The sequence below is a fragment of the Pipistrellus hanaki genome (genome assembly GCF_964339955.1).
Source record: "Pipistrellus hanaki genome assembly, chromosome: 14".
NCBI lineage: Eukaryota > Metazoa > Chordata > Mammalia > Chiroptera > Vespertilionidae > Pipistrellus > Pipistrellus hanaki.
In genome coordinates this window covers 25422176-25443323 of record NC_140516.1, presented here as the reverse complement: position 1 = coordinate 25443323, position 21148 = coordinate 25422176, and the positions used below count along the sequence as shown (strand labels likewise).

Sequence of the window (21148 nt, the reverse complement as noted above, 5' to 3'; positions counted from 1 at the left end):
CTATGCCCCGAAAAAAAAAAAGCGCCAGATCAGCATCACCATCATCCGCGTTTCATTCCTCCCCTTTTGCAATCAGCTACCCGCTTATAATAAACAGACCTCGTGCTCCGGGGGAGAAGTGACTTCCCCATCCAGTCCAATGAAAGTTCCTTCTTTTCACTCACCGCCGCCGCCGCCAATCAACACCCACCCTCCCCGGGGAGGAGGCCCGTGGGCACTCCTCTCTCCCCCCCCCCCCCGCCCGCCACCCCCGGCGCCCCACGCCCTGGGATCGCCCCACTTTTCGGGGCCCCGCGGCCCGGGGTCGCAGGGCTCCGGGGAGGCGCGGGGGAGCGGCCGGCGCGGGGGGCCAGCAGGGGGGCGTCCCTCCCGGCCGCGGGCGCCAGGCTGCCCGCCCCCCAACAACCCCCTCCCCGGGCCCCGGGCCCCCCGAATCCCCCCGCCGCCCCCACTCACCCACTTTGTCCTTCCCGTACATGTGCCCGGCCACCTGGTGCGACAGCGGCACGCAGCCGTTGAGGAAGCGGGGCGCGCCGCCCGCCGGCTTCGGGGTGCCCTCCGCGTCCGCGCCGCTGGCCGGCGGGGTCCGCCTGTCCGGGGCGCCGGGCGCCTCCAGCCGGAGCGGGGACGGCGGCTCCGTTGCCATCACGGTAAAGCTGGAGCGGTGGCGGCGGCGGCGGCGGCGGCGAGGGCAGAGGGGGGTAAAAATAAAAAATAAAAATAAATAAAATAGGGTGGAGGGAGAGGGCGCCGGAGACCCCGGGGTCGTCGCTCAGGCGCGGCCGCGAGGAGGCCCGGGGGTTCCCGCGGCGGGTGCCCGCTGAGGCCCGGGGAGGGCGCCCATGACGCCGCGGAGGCGCGGGCGCTGCGCTCCCAACCGCCGGCGGAGCGCGCCGCCGGCTCCCGCTGCCCTGCCGCCGCGGACCCGGCCCGGAGACGGAACCCAGCGGCCGAGCGGCGGCGGCGGCGCCCGCGCTCCCCGGGCCTGACGGCGGCGGCCCCGCCCCGCCCCGCGGCCCCGCCCTCCGCCCTCCGCCCTCGCGCGTCTGCGCCTCCAGCTCCGCCGCCGCCGCCGCCGCCGCGAGCCTCGGGCTGCGCGACCCGCGGCCGCCGCCGCTGCCGCCGCCACTGAGCATGCCCAGAGCCCGCCGGCCGACCCCCGGCGCGGCCCCCGGGCTGGGCGCGCACAGTCACGGCCCTTCACTCGCCACCCACCAACCCCCTTACCCCCCTCCCGGGCCTGCGCTCGGAGGCCGCCCGTGCCGGGGCGCGTTCATTCATTCAGCGCTTCCCGGGATCCGCTCCGAGGCGCCGGGGGCTCCCAGGGGCGAGGAGCGGGCGGTCAGCCCGGTGTTCGGAGAGGGAGGCGGCAGCGGCAGTGCCCGGGGTGGCTTGGGAGGCAGCCACCCCTTCACTCGTCAACTTGGGAGGTCCCCCCTTCACTGCACCAGCTCCCTGCAACCCCCACCCCGCCCAGAAACCATACAGTCAAGACCGGCAGCGCCTTCGAAGACGCCCCTTCAAAACACCCTTCAAGCCGATCCTAGCCCCTCTTCTCTCCCCAGTTTGGTGGCCCTCAACGACTGTTATAAAAAAAAAAAAAATTTTTTTTGGAAAAAGAAACTGACATTTGATTTCAGACTGTAGATGGCAAAGAATAATGTTCATTCTTTTCCCCCCCCCTAAAGTACGGAAAAAAATTCATGCACTTAAAAAAAAAATAAGACTTTTCTCTCTCTCTCTCTCTCCCTCCCTCTCTCTCTCTCTCTCTCTCTCTCTCTCTCTCTCTCTCTCTCCCATTCGACCCCTTAGCACGGGTTCCAAGGTCCTCAACAGCTGGGACTAACTGCTGGGTAAAAGGCAGAAGAACGGGGATGTGCCCCAGGAAAGCAAGGAGAGACTCTGGAATGGGACTCAACACTTGGTTTCTGTGTCTGCCGCTGGCATTTTTACAAGAAAAGGTGGACCTGGCCTGGCAGGGACCGGTCCGGACAAGAAATTTTTAGGTAAGATCTTAGCTATCTGATGATGGCAAACGCCTTCCTAACACCTGTCCAGTGCCCGGAGAAACGCGCGCGCGCGCGCGCGCGCGCGCACACACACACACACACACACACACACACACACACACACACACACACACATACACACACACACACACACACACACACACACACACACACACACACACACACTGGGCAAAACGTAAAACCTGGCCTGGATTCCCTGTTCCCTGTTCCCGAGGCCCTGCCTCCGGGCTCCGGGGACCCCGCCCACGCAAGTTTGCGCAGACTCAGTGGCTACCTCTCTTCCTCCCGCCCCACCCCACCCCCCCCTCCAGCAGCTGTCAAACCCGGACTGTGGACTTCCTGGACGCTCCGGACGCGGCCCTGCGCATGCGCGGCCTCGGCCCGGGCGGAGGAGACGCACGTGCTTACGGACTGCCGCGCGGCGCCTGCGCGGTAGCCGCCCGGAATCGGTGCCCTGAGGACGCCTTATCGCACCTTGACTCGGTCTGTCCGCAGCGCTTAGCCGCCGCCGGTTTGGGTTCAGTGTCCGGTGCACACACGCCTTGCAAGCGACGGCGCCATGAGCCTGCCTTCCAACGTACGAGGTGAAGTGGGGGCCCGGGAGCGGGTGAGGCCGGCGGCCTGCGCCCCGGTGCAGCGCCGTCAGCACCTCTCCTGGCTGTTAGCGCTGCCCCGGGCGCCCGCCGGTCTGGTCACCTTGAGATGCACCAAGGGCAAGCTCTTGGCCGACCCACGGGCTCCCTGGGCCGAACGGGGAACGCGGTATGGATTGGCGGTTATCCCCGGGGAATAGTTTGGCTTGGGGAAACCATGCAGACATCTTATCGCCTGCCCAGGTCTGGATCAGGTTTCCGCTCACCAGCCAAACCCTAAAGCCAAAGGATCCCGCCGCCGCCGCCGCCGCCGCCGCCGCCGCCGCTACCGCTAGCTTTTCTCTGTGGAGCCCCCTCTGTGTTCTGAAGTCATAGGGCTCGGGGAAAAAAGGAGAGATGAAAAAAAGCAAAACAACATAAAAACCTGTTTCCCCCCCCTTCTCACGTTTAAATCACCGTGGAGTTGGAACGTGTATTGCCTGCAACCCTGAAGGGATGCATGACTCATCACATCTTAGGTTTGCACATATTTTTAAAGGGAAGAAGCCCAATCCGAGATTTTTTACGTTTTTCCTAGTTTTTCGTGATGCCTCTGGCATCTGGCGCTTCCTGGCTGTAGTAGTCCAGGAGAGAAGATTGAAAACCTTTTTTTCTTTTTTCTTTTCTTTCCAGCCTTGCTTCCCTTGTGCTAGTACCTAGCGTTTGGAAGTGCCACTTCACAGAAGGTCCAATTAAAATTAAGAGACTTTCTAGAAGTCAGTTAATGTGAACTTCATTTCATAACAGTTCTCGGTGGTGGTGCTATAACTATTAATATATTCTGAGCACCAGCTACAGGATACATGTGATCTCTCTGCCCAGGATAAAATGCCACACCTCAAGGTTTGGTTACCTGTAACAGTAGTTAAGGAGAGGTAAAGAGATTGTCCAGAAGTTAATTAAAACTAGCCCAATTGATTTGTTCAGTAAACATTGACTACCTAGAATGCCAGAATCTGTAAAAAGGTTCCTCCTACTAGTTTGAGCCCTAATTCTGTAATAGATTCTATACATTGAAGAATTCCACTTCTGTTGCCAACGTTGCTGTTCGAGTGAGGGTGACAACCCATGACATCTTCAAATTACAATGAAGTGTATAGGAGGTGATTATTTGCAAAAATTATTTCAAAGGATACTCACCTTGAGTGTCAAATAGAGGCATCTTGGTGCATTTAAAGTAGAGATTGATTTTTGTTTGTGTTTGGTTTTTTTTAAACCAAACCTGTATTTTCTCAGGAATAAGACTATTATGTAGAATACTCGTGTGACTTGAGCTACTGGTAATTTTTTAGGAAGGTAGTTTGCATTTGTGTGATAATGGATGGAAAGATTCCAAAATGTGTCCTTAAAATGTAGAGTCATTTTGTATAAAACGGGCTCTAAAGTCTGGTTTGGTAGCATACTATTGAAATGTGAAATAAGTAAACCCTAGTGCTTCTTAATACTACCTACAGGCTAGTCTTTGTTGCAATTAAGACAGATTTGTTTTTTATATTGTTGTTTTTCTAATCTCACTGTAGAGGAATCTAAAAGTGACTTTCGAGTTACTTTGCAATTTTCTAAGGAGCAGGAAATTGCTTGGTGAAGAGGGTTATTAACTTAAACTTGAAGTACAGTTGTTATCAGAAGTTGCTGTGGACTGCCTGTCCCAATTCTATTCCGGTCAAGGACACATGCCTGGGTTGTGGGCTTGACCCCCAGTGTGGGGGGAGTGCGTGCAAGAGGCAGCCAATCAATGATTCTCTCTCATCATTGATGTTTCTCTCTCTCCCTCTTCCTTCCTCTCTGAAATAAGAAATAAATAAACAAACAAATAAATAAAACAAATAAAAGCATAACGGTTGTTGTGAGGATTCTGAGAAAAGACCCAAAGCCTTTGTCAATCTTTTCTACCAGCACCTTCTTTCTCAGATATAGTTGTGTGGCAAAGTAGGGACAGAGATTGTCTTGGGAATCCACCTTGTAATGATTAGAGCTCAAATTGTTCTCTCAAGTTTTAAACCAAACATTTAGTTTTTACAGATTGAAAATCATTTTAGATCATTTGATTTGGGGGGAGATGACCATGTCTCTTCTTAGTTAAATAAGTTAATAGCCCTAAACAGTTTGGCTCAGTGGACAGAGTGTTTAGTCTGGGGACTGAAGAGTCCCAGGTTCAAGTCCCATCAAGGGTATGTACCTTGGTTTCGGGCACATCCCCTGTAGGGGGTGTGCAGGAGGCAGCTGATCGAAATTTCTCATCGATATTTCTAACTCTCTATCCCTCCCCTTCCTCTCTGTAAAAAAAAAAAAAAAATCAATAAAATATATTTTTTAAAAGTAAGTTAATATTTATAAAGGGCATAGAATAGTATTTGACAATGGTAACCACAATATCAGTATACGTATGTGTGTGTGTGTGTGTGCATACAAAATCCTTGTTTATATTCAGAAGAAAATAATGAGTGGGCTATAAGTAAAAGTGATGGGCATCAGGCCAGGAATGAACCTGGGAGAAGTAATGAGGATGAGTGACTGGAATTCATATCCAAAGATCCCAGTCATTGAAATGGCTCTTGACCATTTGGTCTGTTATACCAAACTTTTTTTTTCCCCTTATTGGGGTATGAGTGACATGCTCATACCAAATATTTTATTATAGTTTATTATAGTTTCTATTATTAAATGGCTTTCACTACCAAGAAGTCACTAATGACTCCTCCTCATACCTGATAGATGACTTTTAGGAAGTTTGCTAAATATTTTTTGGTCCTTGATACTTCCAGACTCATTGAATCCGCTTTCATCTGTAATCCCTTCCCTTAATGGAGTTCATTCTCCATGTCTTCCAATTGCCATTTTCTCCAGCTTCCTTAATGATATTTATTGATCTAAGTCAGGGGTCTTCAAACTTTTTAAAGTGGGGGCCAGATCACGGTCCCTCAGAGAGCTGGAGGGCCGGACTATATGAACTACTAATCCCTACTGTAACACCTTGGCTGCGCTCACTGCCCAAAGAACCTGGCGGGCAGGATCAGACTCCTCTGCGGGCCACATGTGGCCCGCGGGCCGTAGTTTGAAGACCCCTGATCTAAGTCCTGTCACTCAGGTTTTCTTCTCTTCAGCCCAAAACAACTCATAATTCACCCTCATCTTTAAAAAGAAAAAAGAGCCGAGACCGGTTTGGCTCAATGGATAGAGCGTCGGCTTGGGGACTTAAGGGTCCTGGGTTCGATTCCGGTCAAGGGCATGTACCTTGGTTGCGGGCATATCCCCAGTAGGGGGTGTGCAAGAGGCAGCTGATCGATGACTCTCTCTCATCGATGTTTCTAACTCTCTATCTCTCTCCCTTCCTCTCTGTACAAAATCAATAAAAATATATTTTAAAAAGAAAAAAGAGCCAACTTAACCAAATACAGGTTATTAAATGTATACACACTTTAACAGCTGATAGCTCAATTTTGAAAATGAAATGGATTTTTTTGAAAAAAAAATTAAATGTCTTTATTGATTTCAGAGAGGAAGGGAGATGGAAAGAGAGATAGAAACATCAATGATGAGAGAGAATCATTGATTGGCTGTCTCCTGCACGACCCCTAATGGGGATCAAGCCCTAAACCCAGGCATGTGCCCTTGACCGGAATCGAACCTGGGACCCTTCAGTCTGAAGGCTGCTGCTCTATATCCGCTGAGCCGAACCAGCTAGGGCTAAAATGGATTTTAATAAAATCTGCCTTTATAATTATTCAAAGTCTGTGTATACATTTTTGGGAATACCCTATATTTTAAAAGACCTTCCTTAATCTGTCCCCTCAAATCACTTTTTTTTAATACTTTATCCTCAGATTACAAAATAGGTGTTCATCTATCTACCTTGTTTTATTATTTATCCCAAACCTTGAATACTACAATGTGTGTAACCAAAACTAAATTTCATAAATTCTTATTCTCTAACTTTTATGTCCTTATTTATTTTACTAAAACTAATTCATTTGGGTTCAATAAATTCATTGAGTCATTTAAAGTAGCTGTTTATATAAACTGATGAACAAAAAGATAGATACAGAGACAGTAAAGCAACAAACAGACTGTCAAATTACAGTGGGAAGGATAGGGAAATATGGGGAAGATTAGAGATCAATGGAAGGACTTGTATGCATGCATATAAGCAAAACCAATGGACTAAAAACTCTGGGAGGGAGGGCATGCATGAGCGTGGGGGGGGCAATGGAAAGATATGTACACATATAATACCTTAATAAAATAAATAAATAAATAAAGATAAGCAAAAAGAAGAAAACAAAAAAAAAATAAAGTAGCTGTTTAAGGGTTTGGTTTTTTGAGAAATAATGTACAGATCTGACGATAAAAAAGAAACTCCTATGCATTATAAACAAATAACTAGGAGGTTTGTGAGATACAGGAAACAAGATTGGTGGTGAGCTGATATTTCTTGGAGCTGAGTAAATGAGAGTTCATTAGAATATTTTCTGTGTATGTCTGAAACATTTTATAATAAATGTTTTTACTTTAAATCTTAGGAAATATTTAAATTTCAAACTTTGAAATAATAGATTAAGATGAGGCCAAAGATAAGTTATTTGGTGTAAGAGCCGTGTGATGGTCTGATGGGCAGATGGAGCCGTAAACTCAAATTAGCAGTCTGTTATTTCTTCTTACACAATTTACAATATATTTAATACCACCTGTATGCCAGGCCTTGAGGGGAAACATTACCAAGTACGGCCTACCAGTCTGGGGGAGACCTGAGGAGGGAAAGATTTAAACACAGCTCCCCTCCCCCTCTCCCGATATGGAAGGAACATTTTGATTCTGTGGCAGTTGACGCTGGGCTGGAGGGAACAGTCTGGGGCAGAAAGGGACTACAGGAAAAGAAGCAGGGTGAGATTTCTGTGTAAATTAAAGCAAAGTAATCCCCACACTAGAGAAAAATCAGAGAAATGGGTTATAAATAATGGTGTAGGATTTGGGAACATGTTCATATTTTCTCTGAATAATTCTAACAGATAAAACCAGAGATTATACAGTAACAGGCCAAAGGAAGAGTAAGACAGGTAGGAATTATTTAGGAATGTATCTGTATTTTGTTCTTTATATTGGCTTAATGGTATTTTTGTAGATAGAAAGCATTATTAAGGAAGGTTGGATAAGCCGGGATTTGACCTAACTATAGGAATACTTAATCTTGAGAGATGCCTATAGAAAAATGGAAGTGAACGTAAACCAGAAGAGACAGCCAGGCCCGTGTGGCACAGTAGTTAAGCATTGACTTCGAGGTACATGAGGGGTTGTGGGCTTGGGACATGCAGGAGGCTAATGATTCTCTCTCATCATTGATGTTTCTCCCTTTCCCTTCCTCTCTGAAATCAATAAAAATATATTTAAAAAATGAAACCAGAAGAAACAGAAATAATGTCAGGAAGTTGTCAACTGAAATATCTTTAAGAATTGGACCTTAACCGTGGCTGGGTAGTTCAGTTGGTTAGAGCACATGTGTCAAACACAAGGCCCGCGGGCCAAATCCGGCCGGCCAGGCCTTGCAATGTGGCCCGCACCGCCGCGCTGTCATCACTGCACTCCGCTGTCAGTTTATGACATTGTCAGTTTATGACCGTTCGGTAAACCATTCGGCCCGCGATTTAGGCTGCATTTTAGATTTTGGCCCCTCCTCTGATTGAGTTCGACACCCCTAGGTTAGAGCATTCTCCCCATACGCCAAGGTTGTAGTTTCCATCAGCAGTCAGGTCACATATAAGAATCAAACAATGAATGCATGAATAAGTGGGACAGCAAATCAATGTTTCTCTCTTTCCCCTTCTCTCTCTAAAATCAATCAATCAATAAATAGAAATTTTCATTAGGTCTTGGTAAAGTCCCTGTTGCCTCTGCGGTAGTATTTATTCTTAATATGTACGAACAAAGACCAAATGCCACTTTGGTTTTCAGTTCTTTCTCTATTCTAATGGTTGGCTTTGAAGCTGTCATCATTCTTATGTATCGTCATACAGTTTCCTTTTCCTTCCTTTCCCTAGTTGTCAGTGGCATCCACAGATTTTTGCCAGAAAAGGCTGTTTCAGGCTGCAGTAATGAAATCATAAAGAGCAATTTTTTTTTATTCTGGGAGATTTTACATTTGTCTCTAATGAGATTAGAGAATTAGAATTTGAGGAGGAAGAAGAAGAAATGGAAATTCTTTTCTTAATACCTTCTCTAGTTTTGTAATTCTAAAGTAAAATAAAAAAAAAACCTCACTGGAGCAAATACAAAGCCATTTTCCTAGCATGCATGTGCTTGTGTGTGGCATTTCTGTGGGGTCACAGAGTGCCTGTTTTGATTCCTCATAAACAAGCACTCTTGGGTGATACCTAGAGTCAGTTCCCATTTCTTTCATTTGCTGTTGCCTCTGTTCCGGGTCAGTTATTCTGTCATTTCTTCCCTACCAAAAAAAATCAAGGGGAAGTAAATGTTTAAAAAAATAAATAAAAAGGTTACCATATGGATTAAGTTGGTAATATGAGATAATATGTTTTAATGAGTAAAAAAGGTTCTTTTAGCCTATTACAAGTTTCAGGTAGAAAATCCTATCGGATTCTCTTTTTATATTGTGAGACAAATTAATACTAGCCAATTGGAGTTATTCTTTGGGTCTCAGGCTTTTTTGTAATGTGTAGGCACCATTAAAATAAATCAGAGATTGCTTCATGACTCCCCTGAAAAGTAGAGTGTAATTAAGATCAACAGCGTTTAAGGAATTGTGTTAGTCTTTTAGGATATTCCCCCTTTTAAATTTCTCCTAAAGACAATGTTCAGCAAACATAACTGAACATATACTGTACAAAGCAATATTTTAGCCCATTTTGTGATAAGTCCATTAACTATTCAGAATGGCTTTCTATTAGCAAAGAAGTGGATTTCCATAGCTCCTGACTTAGATTAATTTTTTAAAAAATATATTTTTATTGATTTTTTACAGAGAGGAAGGGAAAGAGATAGGGAGCTAGAAACATCGATGAGAGAGAAACACCGACCAGCTGCCTCTTGCACACCCCCTACTGGGGTTGTGCCCGCAACCAACATACATGCCCCTGACTGGAATCGAACCTGGGACCCTTTAGTCCGCAGACCGACACTCTACCACTGAGCCAAACCGGTTTCGGCTAGATTAATTTTCTTGAGGAAGTTGCAATGCATCAAAAAGAAAGCTCATTGCCCAGACAGCGTGGCTCAGTGGTTGAGTGTCGACCTGTGAACCAGGAGGTCACGATGCAATTCCCAGTCTGGGCACATGCCTGGATGTGGGCTCGATCCCCAGTGTGGGGCGTGCAGGAGGCAGCCAATCAATGATTCTCTCTCATTAATGTCTCTCTCTCTCTCTTTCTCTCTCCCTCCCTCCCTCCCTCCCTCCCTCCCTCTCTCTTCCTCTCTGAAATCATAAAAATATTTTTTAGATTAAAAAAATATAATCATGAATCAAGCTTGAAATTAGAGCAAAGTTTCAGCCCTGCTTGGAATTGCCATAGGGAAATACTATGAAGCAGCACTAAAATTCAAGGCAAATCTACACAAAATGTTCAGTTAAAAAACGTCCTTTAGTGAGGCCAAAGGTTTGAAGCTGTCAAATCACTTATTAACTTGTTTTCTTAGTCATGCAGCACCTGGGAAGAACATAGCATTAATGTTTATTTTAAGGGATTATAGCAAGAGGAATGGAAATGTTGGGGGAAGGAAAACAAACTAAATTACTTTGTAGAGAAAAATACTGTAGTTGAAAACAGAATACGAGGAACATGCTAATTAGAAACATTGGTAAAAACTAGATTATTAAATAAGCTAAGAGAAGACCAAGATAAAAGAAACCAAGTGTGAGAAGGGTTATTCTTTCCCATGGAATTTTGTAAGAATTAGTTCCAATTTTATATAAGGCACTGGTGGGTACAGTGGTTAATCACATTAGTGCAATAAGACATCAACAGTGCAAATTAAGCCATACAGTTAATTATCCATTATATGTTTTTATTTGGCCTTGGAATGTGTTTTTTTATACTTATCTCTCTAGGGCTTTATTTGATAGCCAGGGAACTTATTTCAAACACTTATGAAGATCTGACTCAGGAAGTGCTGGGAAGCAGTCCAGTGTGTTTATCCTGACCCCTGTTCAACTTTTTCCTGCAGCCCCCTCCGTGCTGGGAATAGACAACTGTCCTCTGAGGCTGAGGCTAACCAGACTTTGCAGACCTTTCTCCTCTCCAACAGCCTCTGGATGTGGGGTAGTTAGTTGTTAAGTGCTTGGGTTTCTAAGGGCTCCTTGAAAAAGAAAGCTATGTAGAAAAAAATAGATGGCCTGTTAGTCAAGCAAATAACTGAGTAGAAAAATGTCATTAAACTTATTTTTTCAATTACAGTTGACATTCCATATTTTACGTCAGTTTCAGGTGTACAGCTTAGTGGTTAGACAGTTATATAGTTTACAAAGTGATCCCAAAACTCTAGTTCTCACCTGGCACCATGCATAGTTATGATAGTATTATTGACTATATTCCCTATCCTGTGCTTTATATCCCAGTGACTATTTTGTAACCACCAATTTGTGCTTTTTAATCCCTTTGTCTTTTTCACCCAGCTCCCCTGCCCCCAAAATGTCATTAAATTTAAAATGAAGTTTGTAGGGAATTTAGATAATCATCCACTGATGGATAATGAAAAATCGGAATTTATTAAAGGAGAATATAACTGTAATTATATTACTCATGTTTAATATGAAATTAGTCCATTCTGATTTTTATTTTAATGAGACAGCACTTTGAAATTAAAAAAAAAATTTTTTTTTGATGACTTTAAAGCCCAGAATCATGTCAGATTTATTTCTTTGAATGTTTATTATTAAGGGTGTTTTGTACGTATTTTTTAGAGCAATTGGTATCTATAGACTCACATGTTATTTTAAATCTTTATATGAACTCTTTAAAAATAGTATTAAGCCTTGCTTTTTCATCTGTAAAATGATTTTTTAGTTTCCCTCTTCTATCGTAATTTAGCTATCATTGCTATGGGCTGGGGAAAGTCTTAACAAAGTTTTACATCAGTGTGTTCTGACCACAAAGTTAATATTAAAAACCAACTTTGATTATTGGGATGCTTAGTGCTCAAAATTTGGATTTCCTGAACATTATATTAGATTATTAGTGTGTATTTTATACATATTTATCAATAATTTTGATAATTATTCCTGTTTTTCTTCCCTGCTCTAGTTGAATGGATCGCAGCAGTTACCATTGCTGCTGGGACAGCTGCAATTGGTTATCTAGCTTACAAAAAATTTTATGTTAAAGATCATCGCAACAAAAATATAATTAACCTACACATTCAGAAAGATGACCCCAAGGTCGTGCATGCTTTTGACATGGAGGATTTGGGAGATAAAGCTGTGTACTGCCGTTGTTGGAGGTCCAAAAAGGTGAGGAAATAAGTTCTTTATATAAGTACGATCTTTAATGAAATACTTCTTTTTAAACTATTCTGTCAAACTGGTATCACCAAATAATGTTAAGATAGCCAGTCCTTTTCAAAACTTTTTTAGATGGATCCCGTTCTTCTCTGTTTTTCTTATACTCTTCAGGAATATAGATACTTAAATGTATAACCACTGCCTCACTGGTTTGGCTCAGTAGTTGAGCATCAACCCAAGAACCAGGAGGTCACAGTTCAGTTCCCAGTCAGGGCATATGCCTGGGTTTCGGGCTTGATCCCCAGTATGGGGCGTGCAGGAGGCAGCCCATTAATGATTCTCTCTCATCATTGATGTTTCTATTCCTTTCTTCCTCGCCCTCACTCTCTAAAATCAGTAAAACACACACACGCACGCACACAAAAACGGTTTAAAATAAAATGTATAACCATTATAAAGTAAAATTACATCATATTCTCAGTGAGTTCAGGTGAATGTAACCATATTCTTAGCCAAAGAAGAGAAAGAAATCTATTTACTACTAAAGATTTCCTCTTCAAGTGGATCTTAGCCTCTGCTATCCCATGAAAGGATGTATGCAGCCTACACACAGAAATAGAAGACATAAAATGTTTTCTTGAGTTTTCAAACTCCTGGATTCTAGGAAGTTTTAGAAATTTCAAGAGAAAGTTTGGGAAAATCAGCCTTGAAAATTTTTTACCTGGTAAACATATTGACTCTGTATCCTAAACTTTCTTTAAGCTGCAGCTTCTATAGTTAAATGTCTAACATTGTATTTTTTTTAAATCTTACCTTCTTTTGTGAGAATTGCATTTCATCAGGTTCCATTTGGAAGTATCATCTGTGATACCTGCAGCTTTTAGACAGTGATGACAGCTACTGATCTAAAGATGGTAAATTACCCTTTTAAGGTCACCTTGAATAGCTCATACACTAACTGACTTTCTGAAGGCATATTATGTGAGGGACTTTTCCTGTACTGGAGAGCCATTATCACAAATCAACATACCACATAGGAGGCACTGGGAAGCATATTCCACTAACTCCCTTCTCCCAATACAATTGATGTTGCATAATTCAATGTATAGTACTTAGATTATGTCATGGTGTCTAAAAATGCTTAATGAACATATGGAATATGAACCAAAAATTAATAATGCTATTGCAAGTTATACCTTAAGAATGCTATTCATTTGGAATGTGGGATTGTTCAAAAGTACTACTGGGGTTGCTAGAAAATAATCCTCAATAATAATCTATAGACTAGATCTGGTTTGTTTTTAAAAATTATACCTATAATAAGTTTCATTCTTTCATTGCTCATCAAAATATAGAAAGTAATACCTGTAAAAATGAGGGAATTTCTAAGTCAGAGTTGTAATAGCTCTGTAGTCAGTGATTTTAAATAGTTCATTTAATATCTACTCTATATACATGCATGGCAAAAGTCATAAAACAGCAGGTATCATAGATGTGTATAGTGAGTACAGTACAAGGCCTTTAAATAAAAAGAAGCGTTATACTATGGGCTACAATTTTCTGGGAAGATATAGTGAGATATATATATATATATATATATTTAGAGAGAGAGAGAAAGAGAGAGAGAGAGAGAGAGAGAGTGTGTGTGTTAAATTGCCCAGAAATATTGGTGGCATTTGAATAGACTAGCAAGTATTGGAAACGTTATCAAAATCTTCTGGAAAGAACTCCTATGGACAAAGGTGGAACCAGTGAAGAATCTAGTCTTGTCCTTGCACTGTCTGCCCCCAGAAATAAGTCCAAATTGAAGAGTGTCTTGAGTGTACCAGTGTGAGGAGTTTGTGCCTCCAGACTTGGGGAGCTCCTTGTCAGGGATTTCAGACATAAAGTTAAAAGACTTATACCAGGGTGCTAGCTATGGGACTGGGAAACAATGAACAGATAGATATATGAAACATTTGGAGGGAAGGATCAGCCAAATGCAATGATGATTTTTGTTAAAGATTGGGGGAGATCAACTGATGCTCACTGAAGTACCTAACCCTTTGAGTTTGTAGAGATGGTGCCATTAACAGAAATAAGGAATTCAGGGTGAACAGCTGGTTTCCTAGGAGTTTTATTCAAAGAGTGAACTTAAGGTGATGTTGGACTGGAAATGTACAACAGACAATCTGAAATGTGGGACTAAAATTGAGACATCAGGGTTAGAGATAGAGATCAGCAAAACTGATGAGTCAAGCATAGGAATGCAACCAACAAATCCTGGATACAGATAAAAATCAAGGGCTTAGTTTGAACTCTTAGGGAATTTTGGGAAGAGGAATAAGAGCCAACAAAGGAGAATAAATGGGCTAGAGTTAAGAAGAAAACTAAGAATATTTTGGCTTTGCAGTGGAAAGGGGGAAAGTTTCAAAGATTTGGTTGTCAGCGTGTGTGAAAAGTCAACCACGTGAATAGACTTAGTCAATTGACCTTTTGGTGTCATTTCAACAGAATAGAATAGAAGCTGTGTCCAAGTGATTTAAAGTATGACTTACTAATAATTGCTAAAGTCAAATCTTCATTAAATGTGAGTGAATGGGAAAAAGAAGAAATTATATGACAGTTTTAGTGGACTCTAAACCTTGGTTGGGTTTTCCCAGAAGGTAAAGCGTCAATAAAGCAAATATATTCTTTCATGGACTAAAATCTTTAGTATTTCAGGAAGAATCACAAATAGACAGAAGGTGGTGATTTGACTGTTTATTAGACTTTATAGTTCAACATAACATTCCAGGATTATTCTCGCATCGTACAATTTAGAATTTTCAGATGATTAAACAAGGGATTACCATTTCCCATAGCTGGACTTTAAGGAAAGGAATGCGAGACCAATCATTTTATTTTCAGTCTTTTCTGTGTGTTTAACTTTTATGCTATTAATGATCCTCTTTGCATCTAGGATTTGTCACTTTGGAATTTTCACTGGATCTTGGATATTTTTTTTATTCCCAAAGTGAATTAGGAGCTCACTTTGAATATTACTCAAGTTAATGGATGGTCTTCTTCTTCAGACATCTTTGGAAGCTCCCCACATTCTTGAGGTTCCTAAGGTTGTCATACAGGTGCCAAGTCACACATTTATAAGTCAGTGCACAGACGTAGTTAATGCCTTGGATTAGATAGGTGGTACATTCAGTAATTTTTTACATTCAGTTTTTTTACTTATACAACCCAATTGTTTTATAATAAAACCTAAATGCCTTTTTTACCTATTCCCAAAAAGGTTATATTTTACCTAATAATAAACATGTAAATTGACCGTACCTCCACTACGCCCACAGCCAATCAAAGTGAATATGCAAATGAATCCAACAACAATGACAGTAAATTTGCATACATACCTGGATCTTGGGAACCTCAGCACCCAGGTCACCCCCAGCTGGCCATCTGGTGGAGGCTTTAGGTTTGGGAAGGGGCCTAGCCTGTGACTGGAGGTGCCGGGGATCCCCCTTCCCAAGCCTAAAGTCTGGGGCAGAGGCTTTAGGCTTGGCAGGGGCTGAGCCTGGGATTGGAGGGAAGAGGATACAATCAATGGAAACATATCCTCAGGTGAGGATAAAAAGAAAAATAAAGAAATGTCATATCCGCCGGGACCGGTTTAGCTCAATGGATAGAGCGTCGGCTTGGGGACTGAAGGGACCCGGGTTCGATTCCGGTCAAGGGCATGTACCTTGGTTGTGGGCATATCCCCAGTAGGGGGTGTGCAAGAGGCAACTGATCGATGACTCTCTCTCATCGATGTTTCTGGCTCTCTATCTCTCTCCCTTCCTCTCTGTACAAAATCAATAAAATATATTTAAAAAAAAAAAAAAAAGAAATGTCATATCCTATGAAAGACACATCTTGAAAATGCTTAAAGAAAGTTGTCATTTTTTCATGGTGAAGAGACTGGAGTTCATGTTGATGAAAATACCTTGGTGGCTGCGGTGACTGGCAGTGGCTGCAACAGCATGGTGATGGGGCTGGTGCCTTCGCCTGATCAGTCTGGTCACCTCCAGCAAAGGGAGGCTAGACTACGGCTTAGTTCCGCTCCCAATGGGAAACAGGCCTAAGCCATCAGTAGGACATCCCCTAAGGGCTCCCAGTATGTGAGAGGGGGCAGGTTAGGCTGAGGGGCCCTATCCCAGTGCACGAATTTCATGCACTGGGCCCCTAGTGTAATATAAAGTTTAAAATAATCCTAATTATAATCACTTGTTTGCGGTGTGTATGTAACAAGAGGTTTTCCCAGAACTAATGAATCAGATCTCTTAGGAACGTGTAGAAATTCATTTTTTAATACACTTTGTAAAGTGTAAAAATCCATTTTCTCTTTCTCGCAATTGCCACACTGTGCGGGCAGGAGTTGCACAATTAAAAGGTATTGGGATGCTCACTGCTAGAAAACTCCCAATGACAGGATGAGTTTGTACTAGGGAAGTTTTTACTAGGTGTCCCACTGACAGCAAGGAACAGGTGCAGCCATCTGGGGAGGGACTGTGAGAGGTTTGCTTCAGGGCATATCTGGCCCAGTCCCGCCCTGCCAGCCACCTTCTAATTAATTTCCTTTGAATGTGCACAAATCCGAATCTGTGGACTGGGTCACTAGTGTTTTATAGTCTGTGTGCATAAAACTCTACAGTGACATGTTTTATGTGAGCTATTTATAAAAATGGAGTCTTTTACAATGTAAACTTTCATTCTCACTGTAAAATAATGTGTTTGTTTATCAAACATGCCACTTTGAAATGCTGTTATTTGCTATAGAATACATTTTAGTTTGATTTTTTTAATGGCCTCTTTCCTCATCTATCCAAAAAAAACCTAAAAGCTTGGGTTTGTGTTTTTGCTTAAAAGATTTGTTTTTAATATGAATAAACTGTGTAGCATATCTTATTGACCTAAAAAAAGAAATAATGCAAGCTTCATATATATTACATTTATAGTGCCCCAAGATGGAACTTATACCTGAATATAGAAGATACTCTGAAAACCTTGAGGTTTTCTATAATTTTTAACTAATTTACTGCCTCAGAATTATATACAGATAGTAAAATTAAAATTGAATTTCTTTATCAACCAAATCTTATTTTAGTTTTTGAAATAGACACTTCTAATATCAATGTTTAAGATTACCATCATTGTCTTGTTTCGGGTATATGAAATTATATTCCCCTTCCCTGTGAGTAATCAGGTGATTTTACTCTTAAGGCCAACACTTTTTTTTTTTTTTTTAATATATTTTATTGAGTTTTTACAGAGGAATAGAGAGGGATAGAGAGTTAGAAACATCGATGAGAGAGAAACATCGATCAGCTGCCTCTTGCACACCCTCTACCGGGGATGTGCTCTCAACCAAGGTACATGCCCTTGACCAGAATCGAACCTGGGACCTTTCAGTCCGCAGGCCGACGCTCTATCCACTGAGCCAAACTCATGGGCCAAGACTCTTGTTACTGTACTCTTCTAAATTTCCTTCCATCAGTAGTGTACCTTAAACTAAACATGAAACTCTAGATTAAATGAAACAGGTGCTAGCTATCATTATTTGACATGAAGTAGAAGTGAAGCTATAAATATTGAAGGAGAGAAACAAAATAATCTAGTGATAATTGAGCCTTCTAAGTGTAAAATCCTGAGGAGACAGCTAACACACTGTTGAATCCTTATTTTTATTATTTAACAGTAGGAAGGATATATTTGCAAAAACCAATGATGCATACACAGAGAGAGGTCATATGTGAAAATATACCTACTTATAATAACCAGAGAACCTATAACAAAAATAATCTTGTCAGAATATACTTGAGGCTTGAGAATGAAAACTGCAAGAGAAGTAAAATAGGATTTGGCAAAAAAAAAAAAAATTTCATGTTTATGAGGAAGAATAAATAGGTAAAGTTTAAATAAAGTTAGCTAAAGAATAAATAGGAAGGGTTTAATAAAGAATAATAATATGGCTCAGCCAGCATTGCTCAATGGTTGAGCATTGACCTATGAACCAGAAAGTCATGGTTCAATTCCTGGTCAGGGAACATGCAGGAGGCAGCCAATCAATGATTCTCATCATAGATGTTTCTATCTCCCCCTTCCTCTCTGAAATCATTAGGAAAGCATTTTTTTTAAAAGAGTAATAATAATGAGGAAAACTAACCCAATTTTAAGCTTATTTTAATCAGTTAGGTTGATGAATATAATAATATCAAACCAATATCTAGGCATTGTATATTTTGTTTTGATAAAATTATGAAGAAAAGTTTAACAATCTAGGGTACAACCTCTAATAATATTGAAGCAACAAGATCTAGAAAAGCATTTTGCAAAGTGTACTTTATAGAACATGATTGTGGATAAAGTTAAAAGTCTAGCCCATAGTCTAGTCAGTTTGGAAGAGTCTGGGGTAAAATAGAGTTTTTTAGAGCAGGACCTTTGTAAAATAATAATGTATATTGTGAATCAAAATAGCTTTGTATGTGGGTTATGTTTGTAAATTTTTAAACACATATTGTAAGTTTTTTAAACACATATTGCAGCACTAACTTCTTTGGAGCATACTCTGGGAAACACTTAAAAAAAATTTTGTCCTTTTTCCTCCCACTGGACATCAAAATATCAGCTATATCTAAAATGTGAAATCATGAGCCTGGCCAGCTTGGCTCAGTGGTTGAGCATCGACCTATGAACCAGGAGGTAATGGTTCGATTCCCAGTCAAGGCACATGCCCAGGTTGCAGGCTCAATCCCCAGTGTGGGGCATGAAGGAGGCAGCCAATCAATGATTCTGTCTAATCATCATTTCTCTCTCTCCCTCTACCTTCCTCTGTGAAATCAATAAAAATCTATTTTAAAATGAAAAATAAAATAAGAAATCATGAAACAAAATGTGAATCTACTATATTTCTAGAAAAAGAAGTCTCCATGAAGGATGTTAAAAAGAGAAATGTATGAAAAGAAATGTATGATGCTAAAAAGGCCTATTTGTATGAAAATGGGAAAATTAAGAGCATGAAAAGCTAAGTAAAATAAAAAGGTTCAGGGGAAAAATTGTACCAAGTTGATCAACAGAGGGATCATATACAAATTGATCCTAAGTAAGTGAACTTAGGCTCTTACACATAAATAGGCAATGGATATAGCCAGTTCACACAAAAAGAATTTGTAACTAGTATATAAACATAGAAGGGTTTTCAAAATCCATACTCAAATGTCACAAATGGGAATGCTGTTTTATATTCAGTTATCATGATATATATGTGACTTGAAGGTCACCCCCACTCTGCCAAACATAATATTGACTTTGTGATTAAACATTTTATATTCTCCTCTTTTCTTCCCAGTTCCCGTTCTGCGACGGAGCTCACACCAAACACAACGAAGAGACTGGAGACAATGTGGGACCTCTCATCATTAAGAGAAAAGAAACCTAGATTGACAGTTTCCATGCTGCAAACCAAGTCGTCCTGATTGTTTAATTAGAATGACTGCCACTTTAGTCTAATTCACCTTCTCTGGGTTCTGTGGGTGGTATATTATAAACTGCAGTTTTCATATTCATGTCATTTGCCTTACTTGTTGAACCATCGTGGTGCACATTTGTTTAAACAGAGGATAGAGCGAAACTGACCTCCTGGCCTGTGGGTTATTTTGGTTTTGTAAGGATCCGTTTGCATTTAATATAATCACATTAGAATGTAGTTGTATGTTCAAGTTAATATATTAAATTATTCTCAAAATCGTGTATGTGCAGATTTACTTACAATTTTCAAGAAAAATCACCACCTTTTATTAGTTAACCTGGAAAGTAAATTGGGTGTGGTTAAGCTTACGTTAGTCTCTTGAGACTTAACGCAATCTAGGAATAACCGGGTATGACCTTGATTTTCTTCTTGACAGTGATAGTAACACTGAAAATATGGCTGCCATGTTTTCCCAGTTTTTAATCAAAATGAACTTTGAATGTCATTCTGCTTATTTAGAAATGGGCCAGGTCAATAATAAAAGGGTGGTGACTTCTTTGTACTCATCTTCATGGGTATTTAATTGATCCATTAAGGTAACCAGTAGTGGCTATTTAGGTCACAGAGAGAATAGACATAAGTTGTCATGAAGAATGTCTAGCCCAGGGAGTGGCAAGTACTTGATATGGGGACATTTAATTGGAGCGTGTCATATCAAATTTCTCGAAAACAAAGCCACACACCCATGACAAATAGTAATCACAGGGCAAGATCAAAGGTGTGAAAACTTTTATTTCCCATGTTTATAATTAGGCATATGACTGATTCTAGTAAAAGCATTTGGGGGAGAAAAATAAGAATTACATCCTCTTTTAAATTGTAATTTTTTTCTTAAGGGCAAAAATTTGAAGACAAATATTTATGTCATACTTTTTTAAAAGTTTATGTTTATTGCTGAAAGTATTACAGATGTCTCCTTTTTACCCTCATTTACACTAGCCTGTCCCATACCCCATCCCAGGCCCTCACCACACTACTGTCTGTGTCCACGGGACCATGCATATATGCATTTAAGTTCTTTGGTTAATCTCTTCCCACCTACCCCCACCTTTCCTCTGAGATACTATAGTCTGTTCCAGGCCTCCATGTCTCTGGATCTATTTTGTTCATCCGTTTATTTTCTTTAGATTCCACATATGAATTAGATTATGTGATACCTTTCTCTGTTTGGCTCATTTCGCTTAGCACAATACTCTCCAGGTCCCTCCATCCTGTCTGAAAGGGTAAGAGATCCTTTTTTATAGCCGCATAGTATTCCATGGTGTAAATGTACTACAGCTTTTTATCCACTCATCTACTGATGAGCACTTGGGCTGTTTCCAGATCTTAGCTATGAATGTAGAGATGCTACTATGAACATATGGGTACATACATTTTTTCTGATTGGTGTATTGGGTTTCTTAGGATATATTCTTAGAAGTAGGATCACTAGGTCAAATGGCAGTTCCATATTTAATTTTTTTGAGGAAAACCCATACTGTTTTTCATAGTGGCTGCACCAGTC

The 21148-nt window shown here is 41.5% G+C and overlaps 2 protein-coding genes across 4 annotated transcripts in view; one reads left to right on the top strand and one right to left on the bottom strand.

Annotated features, from left to right (window-relative positions):
• IPMK (inositol polyphosphate multikinase) overlaps positions 1-994 on the bottom strand; it is a 37149-nt gene extending 36155 nt beyond the window's left edge. For both annotated transcript variants that reach the window (XM_084904813.1, XM_084904814.1), the window contains exon 1: positions 457-994. In XM_084904813.1, coding sequence (XP_084760939.1) covers positions 457-646 — 190 coding nt within the window. In that variant the 5' untranslated portion in view covers positions 647-994. The remainder of the gene's footprint in view (positions 1-456) is intronic.
• CISD1 (CDGSH iron sulfur domain 1) lies at positions 528-19865 on the top strand. Of its 2 annotated transcripts, none has more exons than XM_084904817.1 (5): positions 528-650; positions 1813-2006; positions 2345-2614; positions 11911-12116; positions 19465-19865. In XM_084904817.1, the coding sequence occupies exons 3-5, from the start codon at positions 2590-2592 to the stop codon at positions 19552-19554; spliced, it is 321 nt and encodes a 106-aa protein (XP_084760943.1). In that variant the 5' UTR covers positions 528-650; positions 1813-2006; positions 2345-2589; the 3' UTR covers positions 19555-19865. The 2 variants fall into 2 exon arrangements, with proteins under 2 accessions (XP_084760943.1, XP_084760944.1); XM_084904818.1 differs by having other exon boundaries at positions 2342-2614.
• The last annotated feature ends 1283 nt before the right edge of the window (positions 19866-21148 follow it).